Here is an 18563-nt window from a genome sequence, read left to right as displayed (position 1 = left end):
TGTCCACTGCCTAAAACAAGAGCAGGAGCATGGCTCGCAAGCTCCCACCCAGTCACACTGAACAAAGAATGAAATAATACATTACCAACAATCGGAGCCAGAGCTGAGCTGAGCCTTTTCACAGTGCTCGGTTCATCACTTACTGCTGTCATTCAGACTCCAGCCCCAGAAGACGTCTATGGACCTTAAAGACCCTGTGGGATAAGCTTGCTGCCAGTGACACAAGAAGGTGAATGTTTCTCTTTCACATTGTTACCATGCAGCCAGCAGCACAGGAACAGCATACTGGATCTCCAGCCCTGCACAGGGGGTCCTCTCTGGGGAACCCAGTTCTGCATGTAACTGCTGGAGAGGAACAGAAAATACTACTGATAAACTCTGCAGAAACAATGTGAGACATGCCTAAGAGCAAGGCAGAGAGCTGAGACATGCTGTCACAGTCTGCTCCTGTGGATAAAGCTTTCTGCTGCTTTAGAGCAGAGTGCTGAGTGGTGGGATCAGGGAAATGCTGTCACTCATTGATTGCTTTAACACCAAAGCCTGAACTGAACTGTTTGAAAGTGAGAAATTTCACTATTCTCTGATGCAGCTGTGCCACACACTGGAGCAAAGGGAAGTGATTCGAGTCCTGGACTGCCTGTGCCACCTACGCAGCCAAGTGAAGGGCCCTTGGCAGTGACCTAGGGAGCAAGTACAGCAGTGATTTTAGTTTTAAATCATCCATGAGTCCCACTGAAATCTGAAACATTTTGTGGGAGATGAATCAGCTCAAGCAAGTGCCGGGGCATTGCACTTACCCCACACCATGGCTTTTGATCCTATCAGAGTGGTAGTAAATAGCAACCAGTCCTCTGGCTTTTTTATAACAAAACTCAGCAAAAATTCATTGCATCAGATGTGTTTTGGAGGATGGGTCGCACAAATACATCCCTTGTTCTTCTGTACCCTGCAATGTTCAGGCAGAAAAGGAGGATTTTAATAAAAGAATAAAGCTCTCTTGTTGGGTGGTTGGCTGTGTCCAACCAGGCAAAACACACCAGGCAAAGCTTTGTCTTCCCATAATACAGGCAAAATGAGGAAACATACTGAACATTGAGGGTGGTCAGTTCTCACTGTTATTCAGGACTCATTGATTGGTAGCTTTGATTCCTACAGTAACCAGGGAAGGAGTTGTTCAATGGCTGAGGAAACCTCAGGAAACCTCATAAGGTGAAAAGAAAGGTGCTTTTCCCATCTGCTATATCAGCATCAGCCTATCCATCCCCGAAACCAGGTCTCAGGGAAGCCAGGTTGGAAATTAGAGGCTTGTAAAGGGAAAGAGGCTCCCTGTTCAAGGGACAATGACCTTGGTCACGTCACCTAGAGCCCCCAGACATCAAAATTTCAGGGATTATTTTGGTTTTCCTCATTTCCCTGTTTTCTGTTTGCAAAAGGATTGTTTTGGAGGAGGGATTTAAGATTTGTGCTTACAAATAAAATAGAATATAACTTGCATAATGGGAGCAGTTCAGTTTTACATGGTTGTCTCTTCATGTTTACACAGCTGGCCAGATACCATTAAAACATTTTTTCTCAGGAGGCAGTGTGGTCTAGTGGAATGAGCATGGGCCTAGGAGTCAGGAACTCCCACATCGTAATTTTGGGTCACCAGTGATTTTCTTTGGTGCTCAGAGAGCGTCATTTAACCCCTGTGTATGTCAGTGTCCCAGAAAGATACTTCCTCATCACAGCTTGATGTTGGGGATCAATGTGGTAGTCCTGGGGCAGGAGAGGACTATGGTCCTAATGTGGTACCCAGGGTCATCAAATAATGAGAGCAGACGGATACAGTGGCTCTTTCTTCTCTGTGTTCACCTCTTGTGGGTTTGGCTTAGCTGGTCTCTGAATCAGAAATGATGCATCTGACATGGTCTTGCACAAGTCTTTCTGCTCCAAATTGAGATCATCCATAACTGCGCTGCAATAGTTTGTCACTTTCCCTAGTAGTGAAGGAACACAAGCCTTCTTGGTAAGCCCACCACAGCTTTGTGGATCCTCAGTGAAGTGAGAAAGCAAACAAGTAGCAGCACTGACTTTTAGAAAAGGAAATACTAATGATCAAAAAGCATCAATTTCCAAAAAGCTGATGAATATATCAAATATTACACCTGAACAGGAGCTTGCATGGTGATGGGATTGGACATACTGTGAAAGAACTGGCTCTTGTTCTAGCTCAGACAGTTAAAAATCTAACTCTAAACTGATACTGAACTGTGACACCACTGGAAATTAGAGCCTTCCTTCTTAGATTCCTTCAATTCAGGATTCCTTCTTAGATTCCTTCAATTTGCCATAGCACTGAGATTACAGAATAGACCACATTATCTGGAAACTGCATGTTCACCAATCCATATCACTTCTGGGTGACAATGATGGAAATAATCCTACAGGAAGATGTTTTGGCAGGTAGCTAAACTGTGATCTTACCCATTAAACATCCTTGTTGTTTACTTCTCCCACTGTTGTTACGTCTGGTAACTGCTTTGTTTGTGTTTCACTCTGCTGTTAATAATGGTTTTATGTGATGGAATACTGGAGATCATCCAGCAAAAAAATGCTCCAAATCAGGCAAGAGCTATTTTGTTGCTTCACTCTAGTTCCTTTCTTCCCTCTCTTGGTTTCTCAGGGCCTGTAATAAAAAGGAAAAGTTCCTTGCAAAACTCAGGGACTGGCCTTGCTGATAGACTGTGTCTGGAGTTTTGTCAGCAGCTTGAGGGGAATTTTGTCAACAACTTGAGTCACTTTAGAAAAGGTCTGCTCTTTGTAAAGCAAACTTCTGCAAAGGAGGATGGGTGTGGGAACAGCACAACATCAGACAGGCAGCATGGAACAAGTGCTTTCTCAGGGCTTCTGGATGCAGGGAAAGGATGTGTCAAGGCAAGAGGGAGACAGAATTGGAGGTGGCCAAAGCCTGGGACAGTCTTGCAGGCTGTGTCTAACCTGCCGAGGAGGCCATGGGACTTTGTAACTGACTTGGGGTCAGTGACCATGCAAAGGGTCTTGGTGCCTCCTCTGACTCCATGGTTGTGCCAAACACTGGCGCTGACCCCATCGAATCCCAGGAACGCTGGAGGTACAGGACCCATGGACTCTTCCACCCTGGTGAAGCGGGGATCTCCCCAGCCTCATACCTGGTCAACCAAGGCTCTGTCCAGACAAGGATGGAGACAGCAGGACCCCACTGGCAGCCTTTTCCCATGCTGCACAAGCTCTCTGAGTGAAGAAGTTTTCCCAAATGTCCAAACTGAACCTCCTGAGCCACAGACTGTGGCTGCAAAGCCCACTGCAATCCAAGGTTCAGGGATCAGACCTTCTGCTCCGTTACTGCTAAGCTCTGAGGCCGGTGAGGAACAGAGGAAGGTGACAGCTATCTTAGCAGCATTTCTGGACACATTTGAGAAAAGTACAGGTTTTTAACCCATTTTCATAGGTGATGGGGAAAGATTTTTAAAATGGAGTGTATTCCCTTCATGAGGAACAGCCAAAAGAAACAGAGATTTCCTCTTCTGGATGGCAGATCTTAACAGCAAAGGAATTTGAGTCTTCAGGGTATCTTTAACCCAATATTAGAACCTCCTGGAAGCAGGAGTTATTAATGGACTTGTTGCTGGAAGCTCAGCTCGAGTGTTTAAATGACTGTGAAACATACTCCTGATGGGGGAACAAGCACAAACCCAACAGCAAACAGGACTGTGTTATGGGATATTCCCACCCCTGCTAATAAAGTTCTCTTTTCAACACTGACATCTTGGGCTGGTTTTAAAACAGTCTTGTAAAAGTGCCTTATGTTTTGTAAGTGACACCTTATGAACATGGGTGCAGGGGATAAATGGGGATTTTACAGACCTGACAGAGGAAATCTGCTGCCTGAGCTCGGGGTGGGTGCGCGGTCTGCCATGAAGTGTTATCGGCATCTACAGCTATCTATAAATATCCAATACTACCACTTAGGGAATTAGGGGTTTTGCCTTTTAGTAGCCTTATTAATCTAATTGACACTTTCAGTGGGTCTGCTCGGGTATTTCATTACCAGATGATGTATCCAGGTCAACCCTCCCAGGTTGGTGCAGAACCCCACTCCCTCAGCAGGGTCTGAATATCTAGGTCAATTCGCATAACTTTAATGAATCTTTAGAACTAAAATGATTAAAGTGACAACTTGCATGGACTCCCTGCTGAAGTCTCTGACCTTAAATCATGGAGGTCACAAAAAATATGTTAAGAATCTAAATAAACTCCAATTCAGAAGTCCTCTAGATTAAGCATCTCTGTGCAGTGGCGGCATCAATATGGCTTAAAGGAAGCGCACACCACTTTATAGTTTCTCAAGAACTAAAGCATTTCATGGGAATTTCACAGATTTCAATAAATACCTTTTCTGCCTCAACCCCACCAAATACATTTTTTGGAAAGACAATGGGAAAGAGAAGCACTTCAAGTTCAGAGGTATCAGTTCTGCAAATTCTTCATAAAGCCATAACTGTCTGGTTTCAGGGTTGCACAGAATAAAATGAAGACGTTTTTCCACACCATACCAGGATAGGTGTAAACATTCAGTGTTTGAGCTTCATGGGTACAATGACAAAGATCCCTTCCTACATCACTGAATAAATCATCGGGCAAGAACTCTTCCTGACTTCACAAGATAACCACGATGACACATGTGCTTGGTATTAGAGGCCATGATGCTGTGTAAAATTAATGTCCAATTCTTTCACTATAGCATATGTTCTGTTTTGGAATGGGAGCCTTGCCAGAGCTTGGGGTGTGAGCAGTCACATACCGGAGAGTGTGGGGGGAACAGGAAGCACAGGGAGGACTGAGAGTCCATTCCTGCAGCCCTGTGAGCTGGTGCCAAGAGGACAAAGTGAGGGGGGTCAGGAGCTGATTTTTATAGGTTCTTCTTCAGAAGGGGGGATGCTCCATGCTCACTCATGGTTCCCACTGCATCTTTCCCTCATACCCAGAGACCAGCACTAACTACCCCAAGCAGCCCTAAATTCTCACCCAGAGTACTTTGTGCTCTCCTGATGGCTGGAGCAGGTGATGGAGGTAGGACGTGAATACCCATTGAGAGTGCCATTCTAAAATGAACAATAATTCCATTCTTAAGTCACTGTCACTGTACAGTATTGCCTCCTGATGTCTTTAGCTCATAATTACTTGAACCACAAACAAAGTCATGACGTTTGTTTGTGATTTACATGAAGGAAGGAATCCCACAGCATTTACGTCTCCTCTGACTCATGTTTTGGTACCCCTCATCATGGGCCTTCACAGAGATTTGGCCCTGGACTCAAAGGAAACCCAAGGAGAGGAGGGCTGTTTTTGAGACAAATCCCACAGTACAGATTTCTTTGTTACGTGGAAAGGATTATGACCCAGCCTTTGCCTCCTGCTACATGCACTGAAGACAGTGTGGGTTGTGCGTATGGGTGCCAGGGCAGCAATTTTTCTTGCGTGTTTATTTAGCAAAGTGAAGGTCTCAAAACTGCAAAGCAAGCAGCAACTTAGGCCCTCAAAATCCTTGCTCCTCAGTGACAATGGGTCTATCTGAGCAGTAATTCCAGCGTTAAATGGAAAATAACCATACTGTGATTTTATTTTGCAGACTGAAGCTGCCTCCTGCCAGGGCCACACACAGAACTGCTTTGGGCTCCAAGAGAAGGGTCATTAGCCACAGCAACAAGGGATGGGCAGTAACTGGGGAAGGCTCTGCAAGCCACCCAAAACATGTTTGGGATGACGGGGTGCACCAAAGCAGTTCAACCGTGCACTGCTTCTATGCTTCAAGTCCTCTTGTTTTTAAAAACATTGCAAGTATTTAAAACCTCGCTTCTTAGCCAAGAAGAGGAACCTGCTATTTATAAGAGGCAGCAGCACTGAAGCATTGGGGGATTTAAGTCTTCTTTACCAGGGTGAGTGCACTGGGGCAGGTTTCCAAGCTGCAGCTGGGGTTTTCTTCTGTCCCTGAGTTGCGCCTGTGTATTTGTAATCACAGCAATGTATGTACAGCTGCTATGTTTTTGCCTGCAGAAGTCATGGTAAATGCATTTCAGCACCGCTGCATCTTCCATGTGTGAGTCTTGGGTTGACATCTTTTAGAATTGGGTCCCAAATGGCACATTTTGTATATTAGTATTTAGTGCCAGTCTATAATTAGAAGATAATTTTTTCCAGAGCTAATGAAAAGATGCCCTAGCAACCTCTGGATCTGATCCCAAATCCATTAATACAGTTCAAGTGATTCCATTTGATTTTATGTGGGACAGACCAAAGTTTGAAGAAAGATGCTGCCAAGTATCTCCAACCAGGAATATGCTGAAACTTGGTAAAAAAGGATGGAAGAATTCAGCCTGCATCTACCCCTGCTACATCCAACTTGGAGAGAAACTGGGAAAATTCAATGAGTAATACTTCCTGAACTATGATGGCATATTGATGGAAATGTGGCAACGAATTAGCTCCCATGGAAAAATTAAGAAAAATATATTTCTATCATCATAATGAAGACTTGAGCTGTTGTTATGAGTCAGTAGTGCCAGTATGCAGAGCCAAAGATGCTAAGTGTAGGGATACAGTGAACCTCAACTGCATTTCTTTCCAGTGTACCAGCCTTTATGTGGATTTCTACCATGGTGTCTTGCCACACCGAGCTCCAGCGACTATTTGTCACTGGACGTTTGGCTCCATTTCATATCCAGTATCTCCAAACACAGATTCCACACCAAAATTAATAGTTCTTAGCACTTCCACACCCAGTTGTCACCCTGGTGCCCAAAAGTACACTTGATTTAGCACATGGGATCACAGGTTAATGATGATAAATCTGAAAGGAGGGATCCTAAGCCAGCCCGACCCTAAACACAGCCCAACCCCTCCATACTCTGCTTGTCTTTGGTGCAACATCCATCCTGCATATGCCTTTCTGTTTGGATAATGTGCTTCAACATTAACTAAGAGCTTATTTAAATGCACCAAAAAAGCACCAAGCAGCCACCACACTGAAGGCACGCCGCACTTCCAAATGGGGCTCATGGTCTGGCACATGCCCATTCAACAAAGAGGTTCGCAAGCATCTGGGGAAATGCCAAAAGAATATCACTGTTGAAAACCCAGTTTTCACAGGTGAACAGCAAGAATGGAACATTTTCACTAATCAACCTGTCTCTCTGGGATGAGCATTTGGTGAGCAGAGCCCAACAGAGCAGATAGGGCTGGTGGCTGCATTGGATTAAGCACATCCCAGAGTCCTGCTTTGACCGCAGGTTTCCCATCAGCTCCCAGCAGAGCTCCAGAATGAAGATGACTGAAAATGCAGTCAGAGCTGTGAAAACACCACCTACCCTGCACCAGGAAGGCAGGCGCCAGAGCACAGCATCTTCAGTTCCTGCCATGGTCCAGTCATCAGCTTTTGGGATTTATCAGCAAGGTAAATCCCGCTTACAAACTGTCAAGTCGACAAAGAAACACACTGTTAAACAATGAAGCACCACAGTGAAAGGCAAATGTGCTTTACAAAGAAAGTCTGAAAAGGTCACCAGAATGTTTGTGGGAAGGATACAAGCATTTTTAAACTTTGAACAATAAGACCTAACGGTGGATAAGCAAACCACTGCGTTACCACCCCAGTGAGTGAATAAAATTGCCACAGCCTCTGAATTAACTGTAAACCAATTGTGCTCTAATGAAAACCTCCACAATACAGATACCAGTTCACACACCCCCCCGTGTCATCAGCAGAACAGGGCTGTTAATGATGTTCTTCTGGAACTTCTTTTAAAAGCTGAGATCTCCCATTCCCTCTGGATGGCCTTTGCACAAGACAGATAAAAGGGGAACTTCCCGTCCATGAGCACACAGCATAGGAAGAGATTACAAAGATCAATGCTTAATCTTCTGATATTTGGCATGAATCTTAAGATTCAGGGTTATTTCCTACCTGACCGTTCCCAACAGCGTATCTTACTTATTTACACAAAGACAGGGATTAACAACACCTCATGACATCTTTATTTTAATGAAATTTAAAAAGTCAGTTATTAGTTATACATACACACAACTGATTCTGTACTTGTTAGTCATAAATATAGAACATTCAGAAGTACAAAATACACTTTATCCACAGCACAATTTCACATCAATATGAAGAGTTTAAACAGATACGTAACCAAGTGCCTAACAATGACAGAAGCCCATTTTTGGAGTTGTTTTATTTTTCTTTTTTTTTCTTTTCTCTATTTTCTTTTTTCTTTTTAAAGACCATCAATCTACACAAAGTAATCAGTGCCGCAGTCATCAGTTCCATGAAATGCACTCCGGTTTAGAGCAGGAAAAGACTGACCTTCTAAAGACAATTAGATGCCATCACCTTTTCTTTGCTCCTTTAACAGAAACAAAACCAAGTCCACATTCTCCTCACAGCCAACAACTGTGAAAAATGGGACTCTGGCAAAAAAATCACCCGAAGCCAAACTTGAGCACTGCCAAGAAAATATCTGAAGTAGGAATTAGTTCACTCGATACCTTGCAAACAAAGAGCAACAGCAGTATGACACTGATAAGGCATTAATGACAAAATGGCTGTATTATTCTCGAAGAAAGAGTACACCTATGTATAAAAATATATGTCATAGCAATTGGGTAAATCCAACACTATTTAACACTGTGCCCAAAGTAATTAAGAGTTAAAAAGGCAGTACTGCAAGAAGTATTTACAGTTTCATACTGTACTTCAAAACAACAAAAAAGGCAACAAAGCTACAAATGGAACTATCTGGTTAAAGCATCACCATAGGTACTGCCAGTAGCACTTGTAACAGGTAATGTGATGGAGTCCCTCTTGTTAAACAGGATTGCTTGTCTGAATAAACTAATGCAAGTATTTTAGTATCTAAAATCTTCTCAGCCTACATGCCTGCGGGGCACTGAAATAACTCACCCAGACCATTACTATTTGCAGTTTCTTGCTTCACCAGCTTAAAACCCAAAAGATCCAGTGTCAGGAAACACCATGTTCGCAACACAGCTCGATCAGGAGTGACAGCTTTATTTCCAGCTTAAAAAACACAAAAGAAACAAGAAGTCCACCACCTGTGTAATTCTGGAAACCGGCAGCCCCAGTGTCAGCAAAGCTACACCAACGGCACGTGATAAGAACGCTAGCATTCCAAATGCACTTTATAACTTCAGCTATAGGATAAATAAGTTGCTTCACTAACCAAACACGTGATAAAAAGATACAGCACAGCCAACGCTACACAGCTTGTTTTGGCCACAAAACCTGGGATGAGGCTGTTTCAGAGGAGCAAGCCACTGACACGACAGCAGCACATGGCGAGGGCAGCGCGGGCTGCCCAGCAGCGGTAGCAAACGCTGAACTTGCTCATTCGCTCGGTCAGAAGCACAGAGTTGCCAAACTCCTGAAGCTTGTTAAGTGCTCCCTCCTCGCTGGCTCGGGAATGGCACCACAACACCTCCCATTGGGGCACGGGAAAGTGCTGCGGAGATGGGATGGCTGGGAATGGGAGGGAAGGCAAGGAAGGCGGAAATGCCACGAAGAAAGCACTAGCGCTGGTGGCAGATGATAATGGCTCAGAGGGAAAACCCAAACCTGGCACTATCTGGACTGCACCTTAATGGAGTAGCCATCCCCTTTCCCAACCAGAAAGGCAGGAGTGGTCTACAAGGCGAGCAGCAGTCCATGCTCTGATGCCCCAGGCGTATTGGCTTTAAAAAACTAATACTGTATTTAAAAAAACAAAACCAAAAAAGAGATGTGCTTGAAATTCTAACAGTGCACTTCTAACTGCACAACCAACTGCTGTACATGAGAAGCCTTCTACAGTAGTATAAAAATCATGACACACTGAGGAAGAGATAGCATCGCTGATGCTAGGATACAGAAAATTACTTTAAAAACCTTATTTTTAGATTGAATTCAGGAACAAAGTATATTGTAACTACACTTACAGCAGTTTGTTGGGTAAAATAAAAGAAGAGCAGCACTTTTTTCAAATAATTTTCCACTTTATGGAGAAATATTTTTAAACATTTTAGAAGAAGTGACATTTACATCATGTCAAGCATCTCCTGTGCAGAGATACAAACTGCTCCTCTACTGCTTTCTTCCTGGCAATCAGCCCCTTTCAAAAGCATGCTCCACTGTACAGATGCTGACCACCTTGCTCAGCTAGTGCAGCATATAGGCACCATTTACAGAGGTCAATGAATTTCATTCTGGGATAGTAGAGCTTTGCCCATCTGATTCAATGAGCAGTCATTCATCGTGAATGCGAAAGGGAGAGGGCTCCAAGAGAATAAACATGCATGGATTTAAAAGAGTAGTGCATGGCTTGCTCACCTAAGAAGGTATTTTCCCAGTCTCTGGCAGAGAAGAGATATATGGATTTTTGTTCTCAGTGTGATTCGGGAGAGGCAAGTACAGACCAGGAGATCTGAGGCCTCTCCAGTACTGTATCTAGAAACATAAAGAGTCTCTAGTCTCAGCCCACAGGGTAAGAGATCGGTCCCAGATTTAGCACATGAAACAGTAGGAAGGACTCTTCCTGGATACTGAAACCTACATGCTCTTCTCAGAGAAGGTCAGGAAAGCAAAGCCAGATGGGAACATCACGATATGGCTGTTAAAGCCACGTCCCTGGGTCATGTTTGCTGCAGCCCAGCCACCTGCATTGCTTGCCAGCATGAAACCTGTGTGAGCAGAGCAGGCTGTGGGACAGAGGCCTGCCTGCTTTCCAAGGCATTATCCTGACAAGATGGACTGTGTGATGTGCACAGTGCCTCCCCTTGGAGGCACCCCAGAATTCAAGAGGAGCTATGAGATGGCAGATCCTAGTGCTGTGAGGTCTAAGAATTGCTGTGGACATTGAGACCTTCTAAATGGGGGCTATGCCCTGGGTTGATGTTTCAAGGTCTGTGATGGTCCCTGAATACGGAAAGGCAGAGGGCAGCTGTCCCCTTCCTCCTCTGCAAAGGCTGGCTGCCACTGTCCAACCTCAAAGGTTATGAACAACCTGCATGTGGGAACTCCGGGTTCCATCGTGAACAATTCCTTCTCCTCCCATCCCAGAAGAAATGATCTGGATAAAAATGCTGACCTTAGAACCCAACCTCTGTAACTTACCATGCATATGAAATACTGAATAAAAAACTTTCTACCTCATTTCTGATGAAGACATATGGTGGGTGACTCATCCAAGAGGAAGGTGATTAACCTACCCTGCAGAAAAAGCATACAGCATTCAGAATAGCCAAGAGTCCTCAACATACTTGGTAAACTGAAAATCCCGTATTTAACAGAATAGGATTAACAGGGCTAAACAGAAGGGATTGCTTGGGAATCCAAGCAAAAATTCAAGTTATCTCTGTGAACGCAGTGGACAATAGTCCAACTGATATCTATTACCAACTCACTCTAAAAAAATTATACACTACAAAACCATCTCACTGCTGGCAGCAAATGATTTCCTAGTAATAGGCCACCACCTTGCACTGTTAAAATGTGAGGTTTCACAGTATAAAAAAGTACTTCACAGTAAGGAAATGCACCAAATATAGAAAATGCAATCTCGACGTCTTTACAGTCATTTTTTATGAGGCGATATTTTTGGGAAAGCAAGAACAATAGAAATTAAAGCAGCCAGTGAGAAAAGCAGAGAGTTATAGGCCTTGATTCAGTGCAAAACCAGACTAATAGCTTATGTAAGTTAATGTTTGTTCTGAATAGAGAACCACCTGAATTAAAAGCAAGAACACCTATGTTAAGTGATGGAGACTCCCATGATACCTAAATCCTCCATGTGTATAAGCAAACTTTTCAGTGCACTCCAGAACGGACCCTTTGTAAAAGCAAAAGAAACCAGTACAGGAAATCACTTCATACAGCACAAGATATACATAAAGTACCAAAATGTACACACATTCAAGTTTAAGTTAGAAAAGGCAGAGCTGAATCTTCAGCGAGACAGGCCTACGTTATGTTGCTTAATCTCACATTCAAAGTGACCTAAAAACTACAAGAAAAAGAAAACAGAATATTGTGTCTGCTTCCACAAACTTAAGCTTAAAGCAAGGCATTGGAATTGAGCGGTAGGCACTGTAACACGAAATTACCTTACCTTTTCTTTGTTAGTCTTTATTACTTCATTATCTATTTAAAAATTACCATTCAAAGGAAATATTAGGTATCATTCACATTCAAATATTTAAGACTCAGAGATTTTTTTTTCTTAAATCAAGCAAAGTTTTTCATCTCTGAGGTAGATGACAATAAAATAATAATAAAGGAGCTGTCAATGAACACCAATAAGTGCTGGAGCTCCTCTGTTGGCACTGATGCACCCTAAGGAGGAGAGAGCAAGCCCTACACCACTATCCAAAACATGAGAAATGCGTCTTCTGGTTTAGTAGCTTCTATAGAAATGCAACACAGAAAAAGCAGAGCCAAAATTACACTTGAAATGGCCTTGGAGAAGAACTTCCATTCCTGCTTTGCAAGCTACTCCGAAAATGGTGGAAACATGCCCAGGTCAGCAAAATCTTCAATGTTGTAATTGCCAGTACCCTGCGTTGGATCCCCTGGCATTGGCAGCATGTCCTGCATGATAAGGAAAAATCAAAGTGAAGTGTCACTTCCTGACATGTTATCCAGACACAGACTGTTTCCTGTTCATCTTTTCAATGTAAAACCAGAAAAAAACAAGTTTAGATAAACAAGGTGAAAACCAGACCTGTGCAGGGGGGTAGGCTAAGGCCTGTGTGCTACTTATGTTTTGCTGAAGTGTTTCTGAACAGGAGGTGGGACTTTAACAAGACAGAAGTTTTGGATTGCTCCTCTAAATAAGGCACATTTGAGCTGCCACATACTCCTCCCATGCTGAAACAGCTCCCTTTGGAATAGGTAGCTACATATGGAGAGAAAAAAACCCTCTCTTTTTGCTATATGGGAGGTATTAAACATCTCACACACTCCTGCACAGAAAGCATGTATAAGTTGGGGGGGGGTATAACCTGCTCACCAGCAAGTCAGTGAATGTATTACTGCTCTTAGTCCTGAGGAACACTAGACTGGACATCCACCCCCACTAACAAGATGCCCAAGCAACCTTCATGAACGTGCAGAGGCAAAGGAAATACCAGGAACTTCTCGGGAGAAATGGGATTTCATGGTAATTGCTCCCACGTGTCTTGAGCCAAGTGAGGTCCCTGCAGGAGGCTTCAAAAAATACTCAACCTTTCCTCTCAGCTGGAGACTGAAGCCACAGGGAAAAGATATCCCTTGCTGAGAAAACCGGAGCTTATGCTTGCCTTTCCTGTCAGTCCTTACAATAACAAGCTCCTACTGCAAAGCCAAGTTCTGCAGGGATGGCTCATTATCCTTACAATAAAACAAAACCTAAAGAGCAAATAAGAAAGCTCACAGGGTTGGCTCTGTGAAGGAATAACTACTGTGAACTGCTTTGTACTGATAAGTTACCCCAGAATAAGATAGATTAGAATCCATCTGAGATCTCTTCAGCATCCCTGTCGATGATAGTGAAAAAGGCTGTGAACACAGCTGGCAGTTTCTCAGCCTTCATTTTCTGACCAAAATTTGCACTTATTTTAAGTTTTTCCACATTCCTTCCCAGCCAAGGGGAAGTTGTAGCTGCCCTCACCTATTTACACTTCCATCTTTAAAGACATTCCTGCTGCTGGAGCCTCTGCAGCAAGGTCACCTCAGGTACAGACCCAGCAGGGTAGCTCCCCTCTTGAGTTTGCCTCTCCCTTTATGTCCAGCAAACCCAGAGTTGGCTTCAGGCACAAACAATGCAAGCAACTTCTTGGAAGCATTCTAACTGGGCTCATCTAGGTTACCCATCACATCCTGCTATTGTCCTAATTCTCTCCAAATGCACAGTCCTCTAAGAGCTCTGCAGGCGAGCCCAGTTCTCCATTTCTCCCTTGTCCCTCCTTCCCACTAATTCCATAAGACATTTGCTGGGACACAAAGTTGCTGCTTGGAGCCCCATATCTCTGTGAGCCATCGGCTCCATGGAATTACCCTGAATACGCTTTTGGGTTAAAGTATGTGCAAAGCCATTAAACTTTGCTAACAGAGAGGGATGCCATAGATTACTCCTGCCTGGGCCATGGGGTAAGAGCATGCAGACAGGTAGTTACTCCAGATGTAGTAATGCTATTTGTTCCTCTGTGAAGCAATGGTTTGCTCACACAGGAATATTTCCAGGCTAATGTCTCTCCTGCAGCATTCCTGTGAGTGACTAAGCATGAGCCCGGTCTTGCAGGTGAATTTACTTTCTAAAAGATAATGAGGTGCCCCACTTCAAACCTTGCTTGGGGCTTGAATTGTCGTTTCTGCATTTATCTGCACTGTTTTCTTGCAAACTGCCTTTTTGATCTAATTTAAAAACAAGTTATACAAGCATAGAGGCCTTATTAGTTAACTTAGGAAGTCTTACTCCATCCATAGTGAAGGCCCCAAGTTATTCTTAATATTAAAAAAATCAGGTAGTCGAAGAGGATTTTTTACCAGCTATCTGATATCGAACTGGCTTTAACCTTAAAAAAGTATTGGCCACTATCTTCTATGCAGTATCAGACTCCTTTCCTGCTTGAATCATCACAGAAAATTACACTGATGTCTAATTGGTTTTGTCTGGGATTTTAGAGGCCAGCACCAGGATAAGAAAGACACTCTACTTGGGACTATTTCATTGCTTCCCTGCAAAACACATAAATCCTAAGTACAGGGTGCAAAGAGAAGGGAAAGCAACATTTTACATCAGCAAAGATGCTGTTCTTCTGCAGAAAACAAAACCATCTCAGCTGTAGTTAATGCCAGCTAATAGCAGTGCCAACCTGTGGCACCATATAGCAAGAGGTACTTGCTCCAAGCCCTGCTAGCAGCCTGATCTTTGAGGGCCAGAGTTCTTCAGCTCAGCTTTGAGCTGTTGTCAGAGGGACTCTGGGCTCACTGAACTCTCCTCACCTGGAACACCTCAGTCTGGCTGGGCTGGGGGTGTGAATGCTGGTCGCTGCTTTGCTGGTTGTGATGTTGGCTCTGCCACTGGGACCAGACTTCAGAAGGTCTTCCCTGGAACTGGCCACTGCTCTGGCCACCTTCAGCTGGATGGGGAAAGAAAGCGCAGAAGTCAGAGAGCAGCTCCTTCAGAACTCCCACCTGCTTTTGAGGCTTCATTCATCAATGCCTGTGTTCGCATATCACTTTAGAAAACAGATCCCAAGTGACACCCAGCCCCTGCAGGGTGGAAGCCCTAAACCAGTTTCAGCCCTGAATTGCATGGTGGGGGTCAACCTAAGAGCAAAGCTCATTGCTGTGGCTGTACAGGCATGGCAGGTGAATTGCTCACAGCAAAACACACAGTGACACTGTAAGCCAGGCAATGGAAAACAATTTTCAAAGCATCTCCCCTGCTTACATGCCTTTTTACTTAAATACCAAACTGCATCATCTGAATGCTCTTTCTTTTTGAAACACACATTCTTGTAGAGCAGTGGGTGCACAGTTACCTACTCAGCTAGGAAATATGTAAGCAGAACTAAGATTTTTGTAAGCAGATGTAAAACCAGTAAGATCAACAGGCAAACAGCCTTGCTGTGCTAAATGCAGACACTGTTGTATTAAATGCAGCGTTGCTTTTGGTCTACCACGTCCTCCAATATTAACAATGAAAAACGATTTCTTTAACACGCAGCTTATAGCAAATTACTATCCTGTTCATATGGTGATGGCATCTTAAAAGTCTGAGGCCATTTAAATGTCACAGAGTAACATGAACAGCAAGGTGTTATGGTAAATACACTTAAACTGATGACTTCAGGGAGATGCATTTCCTCTAAATAGTCTACTAGAAAAAAAAAACAAACAGGATGCCGCACACATTTTACACCTATTACACATACTGTTTTCATGAGTACAGTCACAGGTCACACATAGGCTGGATTCATATTGCCCTCCATTTCTATAGACTATTCCCAAATATATAAAATTTCTTGATAATTTTCCTTCAATTTTTTACAATATCTCCTTCTAAGAATTAACATTTTAGAAAGCTTCCTACCAGGCTTATGCTTTTTCTCTGAACATTTTCCTTCTAACTACTCCTGCTATTTTTGCCCATTTTCCCCTCCCTGCAGAGAACTAAGCTGGGTAGATCTGGCTCTCCCCAGTTATCAATGCCCTCTGCCAAAGATGCCAAATTTCCTGTGCCAAACATCCACACGTGTGCCGTGTCAGGTCTCTGATAACCAGACTCAATCATACCAAATCAATCACTACTCATAATCATGGCTTCAGAAAATACAGAAACACATGCTTAATCCAATACTTGTGGCTACCAGCAAAACCATGCAAGACAAATAAAGCAAACATGTTACAGGAAAGCGAACAGGCTGTAGTGATGTATTTCTATCACATCTGAAGTGGATAATTACAGTTCTTCCCTCACTGACGTTACCACAAGCAATAATTTAGCTGACTCAGAAACCCTGCAGTCATTTTATGGGACAAAATAAAATCCATCTAAGTTACCCTTTAAAAGAAAGCTGCAAGTTATTTTTTTCTCAGAACAACACATTGAAATTAACTCAGTGAGGCAAACGATGCTGCTTTTCAGCAAAACAGTTACTGCCAGCCGGAGGTTCAAGACATTCGTCTCTGTGAAGGCTGAGTTATTAATAGTATCCAAACTGATGTAGGTCAGGAAATGTTTCTCATTAGGTGAAAGAGTTCTTGCCAAGTAGCTTAGGCTTGAAATACAAGGCTGTCTCATAAACAAATGTACAAAGCCTGGTGCAAATGGAAATGGAGGCATGAATAATGCCCTGTGGGAAGAGCTGTTTCGATGCACCTTTTCTAAGCAGCGCAGGTCTGCACTCGGTGAGGCTGATCTGCAACAGGTCTGTACCCATTTTATTCTCAAGGAACAAGAGAAAAATGACACACATTAGCACACTGCTACCTATGCTGTTTGGAATGGCACGTTATTACCCACCAGCAACATTTTTCATGTCTGTTTACCACTGACGGATTCATATTATTTTTTACTCTTGAATATTATTCTGCTGGTGGAGTGCAGAAAACTTACCAAGGGGTCAGCCACTGGGTCACAGTCTGAAAGCCACTAAATTAGCATGTAATAGGAAAAGAAAACCATTTCAAAACATTGCACCTACACTGATGAGGTTAGTAGCACAGGGAAATCCAAAAAAAAACTATCTCCAGCCAAACTTCAACAAGCCACCTCTGAGCAGAAGAACACTGCAATGCAGTCAGAGAAGTAGAAAAAATTAAGAGAATGTCCATATGTGGCATTTAAGAGTTCTCAAAAGTAAAAAGAAATTGAACCTGCTGACCACAATTTGACAGGACAGGTAACTACTGATGTAAGCAACTTCTGAATCATTCATGTCGCCATTTACTGGGGAAAAAGAAAGATGGTTCCCTCATACCATAAAATAACACAATATCCTGAAGTGTGTTCCATGGAGGAGATGCAGCAAGGAGGGAACAGGTCATGTCTGTCCACTACGCTCAACAGCAGAATGCAAAACCCTTTCCCTACCTGGGCTTCCCAACCAACCCACCAGAAGAAAGGTTGGAGGATTGTTAATGAAGTTAATGCTGAGGAGTTTCATTTTTATATGCACTTCTGTGTTAGGTCATTTAAAACTTACCAAACCCTGCACTTCGGTTTGCTAAGCTTGAGTAGGCATTGCCACTTGGAGAAGAGGTGGCCGGGCTGGAAAGGGGGCTGTACGACGACGGATCAGGTGGGTAGCTGTGACTTGTTCCAATCCCAAAGGGAGATGACTGAGCCTTGCCAGACTGCGATGGAATTTGCTGAGGAGGAACAGCATAGCAGACTCACTTTTTAACAGTGCAAAGCAAAGACTACAGAAACTCTGCAGATGCAAATAGCCGTGATATTTCTGTCTCAGCCATATTTCATTTCTGTCAAAGCCAACTCATTGCTGCAGAAGGAACACAACAGACTATAAACTAAGACAGAGCTCTCCTCCTTATTAACTCACACATACTCAGTATCAGAGCTATGATTTTCTTCTAATCTCAAACTGAACAGGTATAAAGAATTCACCTTTATTTGCCAAGTGTTTTGATTTTGCACTGCCACAGTAAATTCATGGTTATCTGAATGTGTTACAGAATATATACAGTTCTCAGATGACCAGAGTCTCCAGTGCTTGGAGTAAATGGTCAAAGATGTTCCAAAACTAATAAGATGCTTTATCTCTCTGCCTAAGTACAGGCAGCAATTATGTTGCCTTGTAAAAGGTTTGGGAGTGAGTGAGAGACTCGCCAGTCCTGGGAGCAGAGTAGGAACAGACTCGTGTTGCTTTAACTGGGGAGCTGAGTCAAAGGTATTAAAAACCAACTTGCTACCATTTTAATCTACATAATGGCTTTGTCATATGATCTCCAAGAATGTTACACAAATGATTAAACACTGCAGGCCGCT

At 43.3% G+C, this 18563-nt stretch overlaps 1 protein-coding gene across 5 annotated transcripts in view; it reads right to left on the bottom strand.

Moving 5' to 3' along the window:
- Nucleotides 1–8029: 8029 nt before the first annotated feature.
- The window catches only part of ARNT2 (aryl hydrocarbon receptor nuclear translocator 2), a 104648-nt gene continuing 94114 nt past the window's right edge, over nucleotides 8030–18563 (bottom strand). For all 5 annotated transcript variants that reach the window (XM_057427289.1, XM_057427374.1, XM_057427621.1 and 2 more), the window contains 3 exons: nucleotides 17761–17926; nucleotides 15053–15189; nucleotides 8030–12658 (listed from right to left, as the gene is read on the bottom strand). In XM_057427289.1, the coding sequence (XP_057283272.1) occupies nucleotides 12560–12658; nucleotides 15053–15189; nucleotides 17761–17926 (402 nt within the window). In that variant the 3' untranslated portion in view covers nucleotides 8030–12559. The remainder of the gene's footprint in view (nucleotides 12659–15052; nucleotides 15190–17760; nucleotides 17927–18563) is intronic.

The sequence above is a fragment of the Pezoporus wallicus genome, unplaced genomic scaffold (genome assembly GCF_028554395.1).
Source record: "Pezoporus wallicus isolate ANWC-B61680 ecotype Strahan unplaced genomic scaffold, APGP_CSIRO_Pwel_v1 contig_3952, whole genome shotgun sequence".
Lineage (NCBI taxonomy): Eukaryota > Metazoa > Chordata > Aves > Psittaciformes > Psittacidae > Pezoporus > Pezoporus wallicus.
The sequence above is the reverse complement of the archived record's forward strand: the minus strand, read 5'-3'. Positions and strand labels throughout refer to the sequence as shown.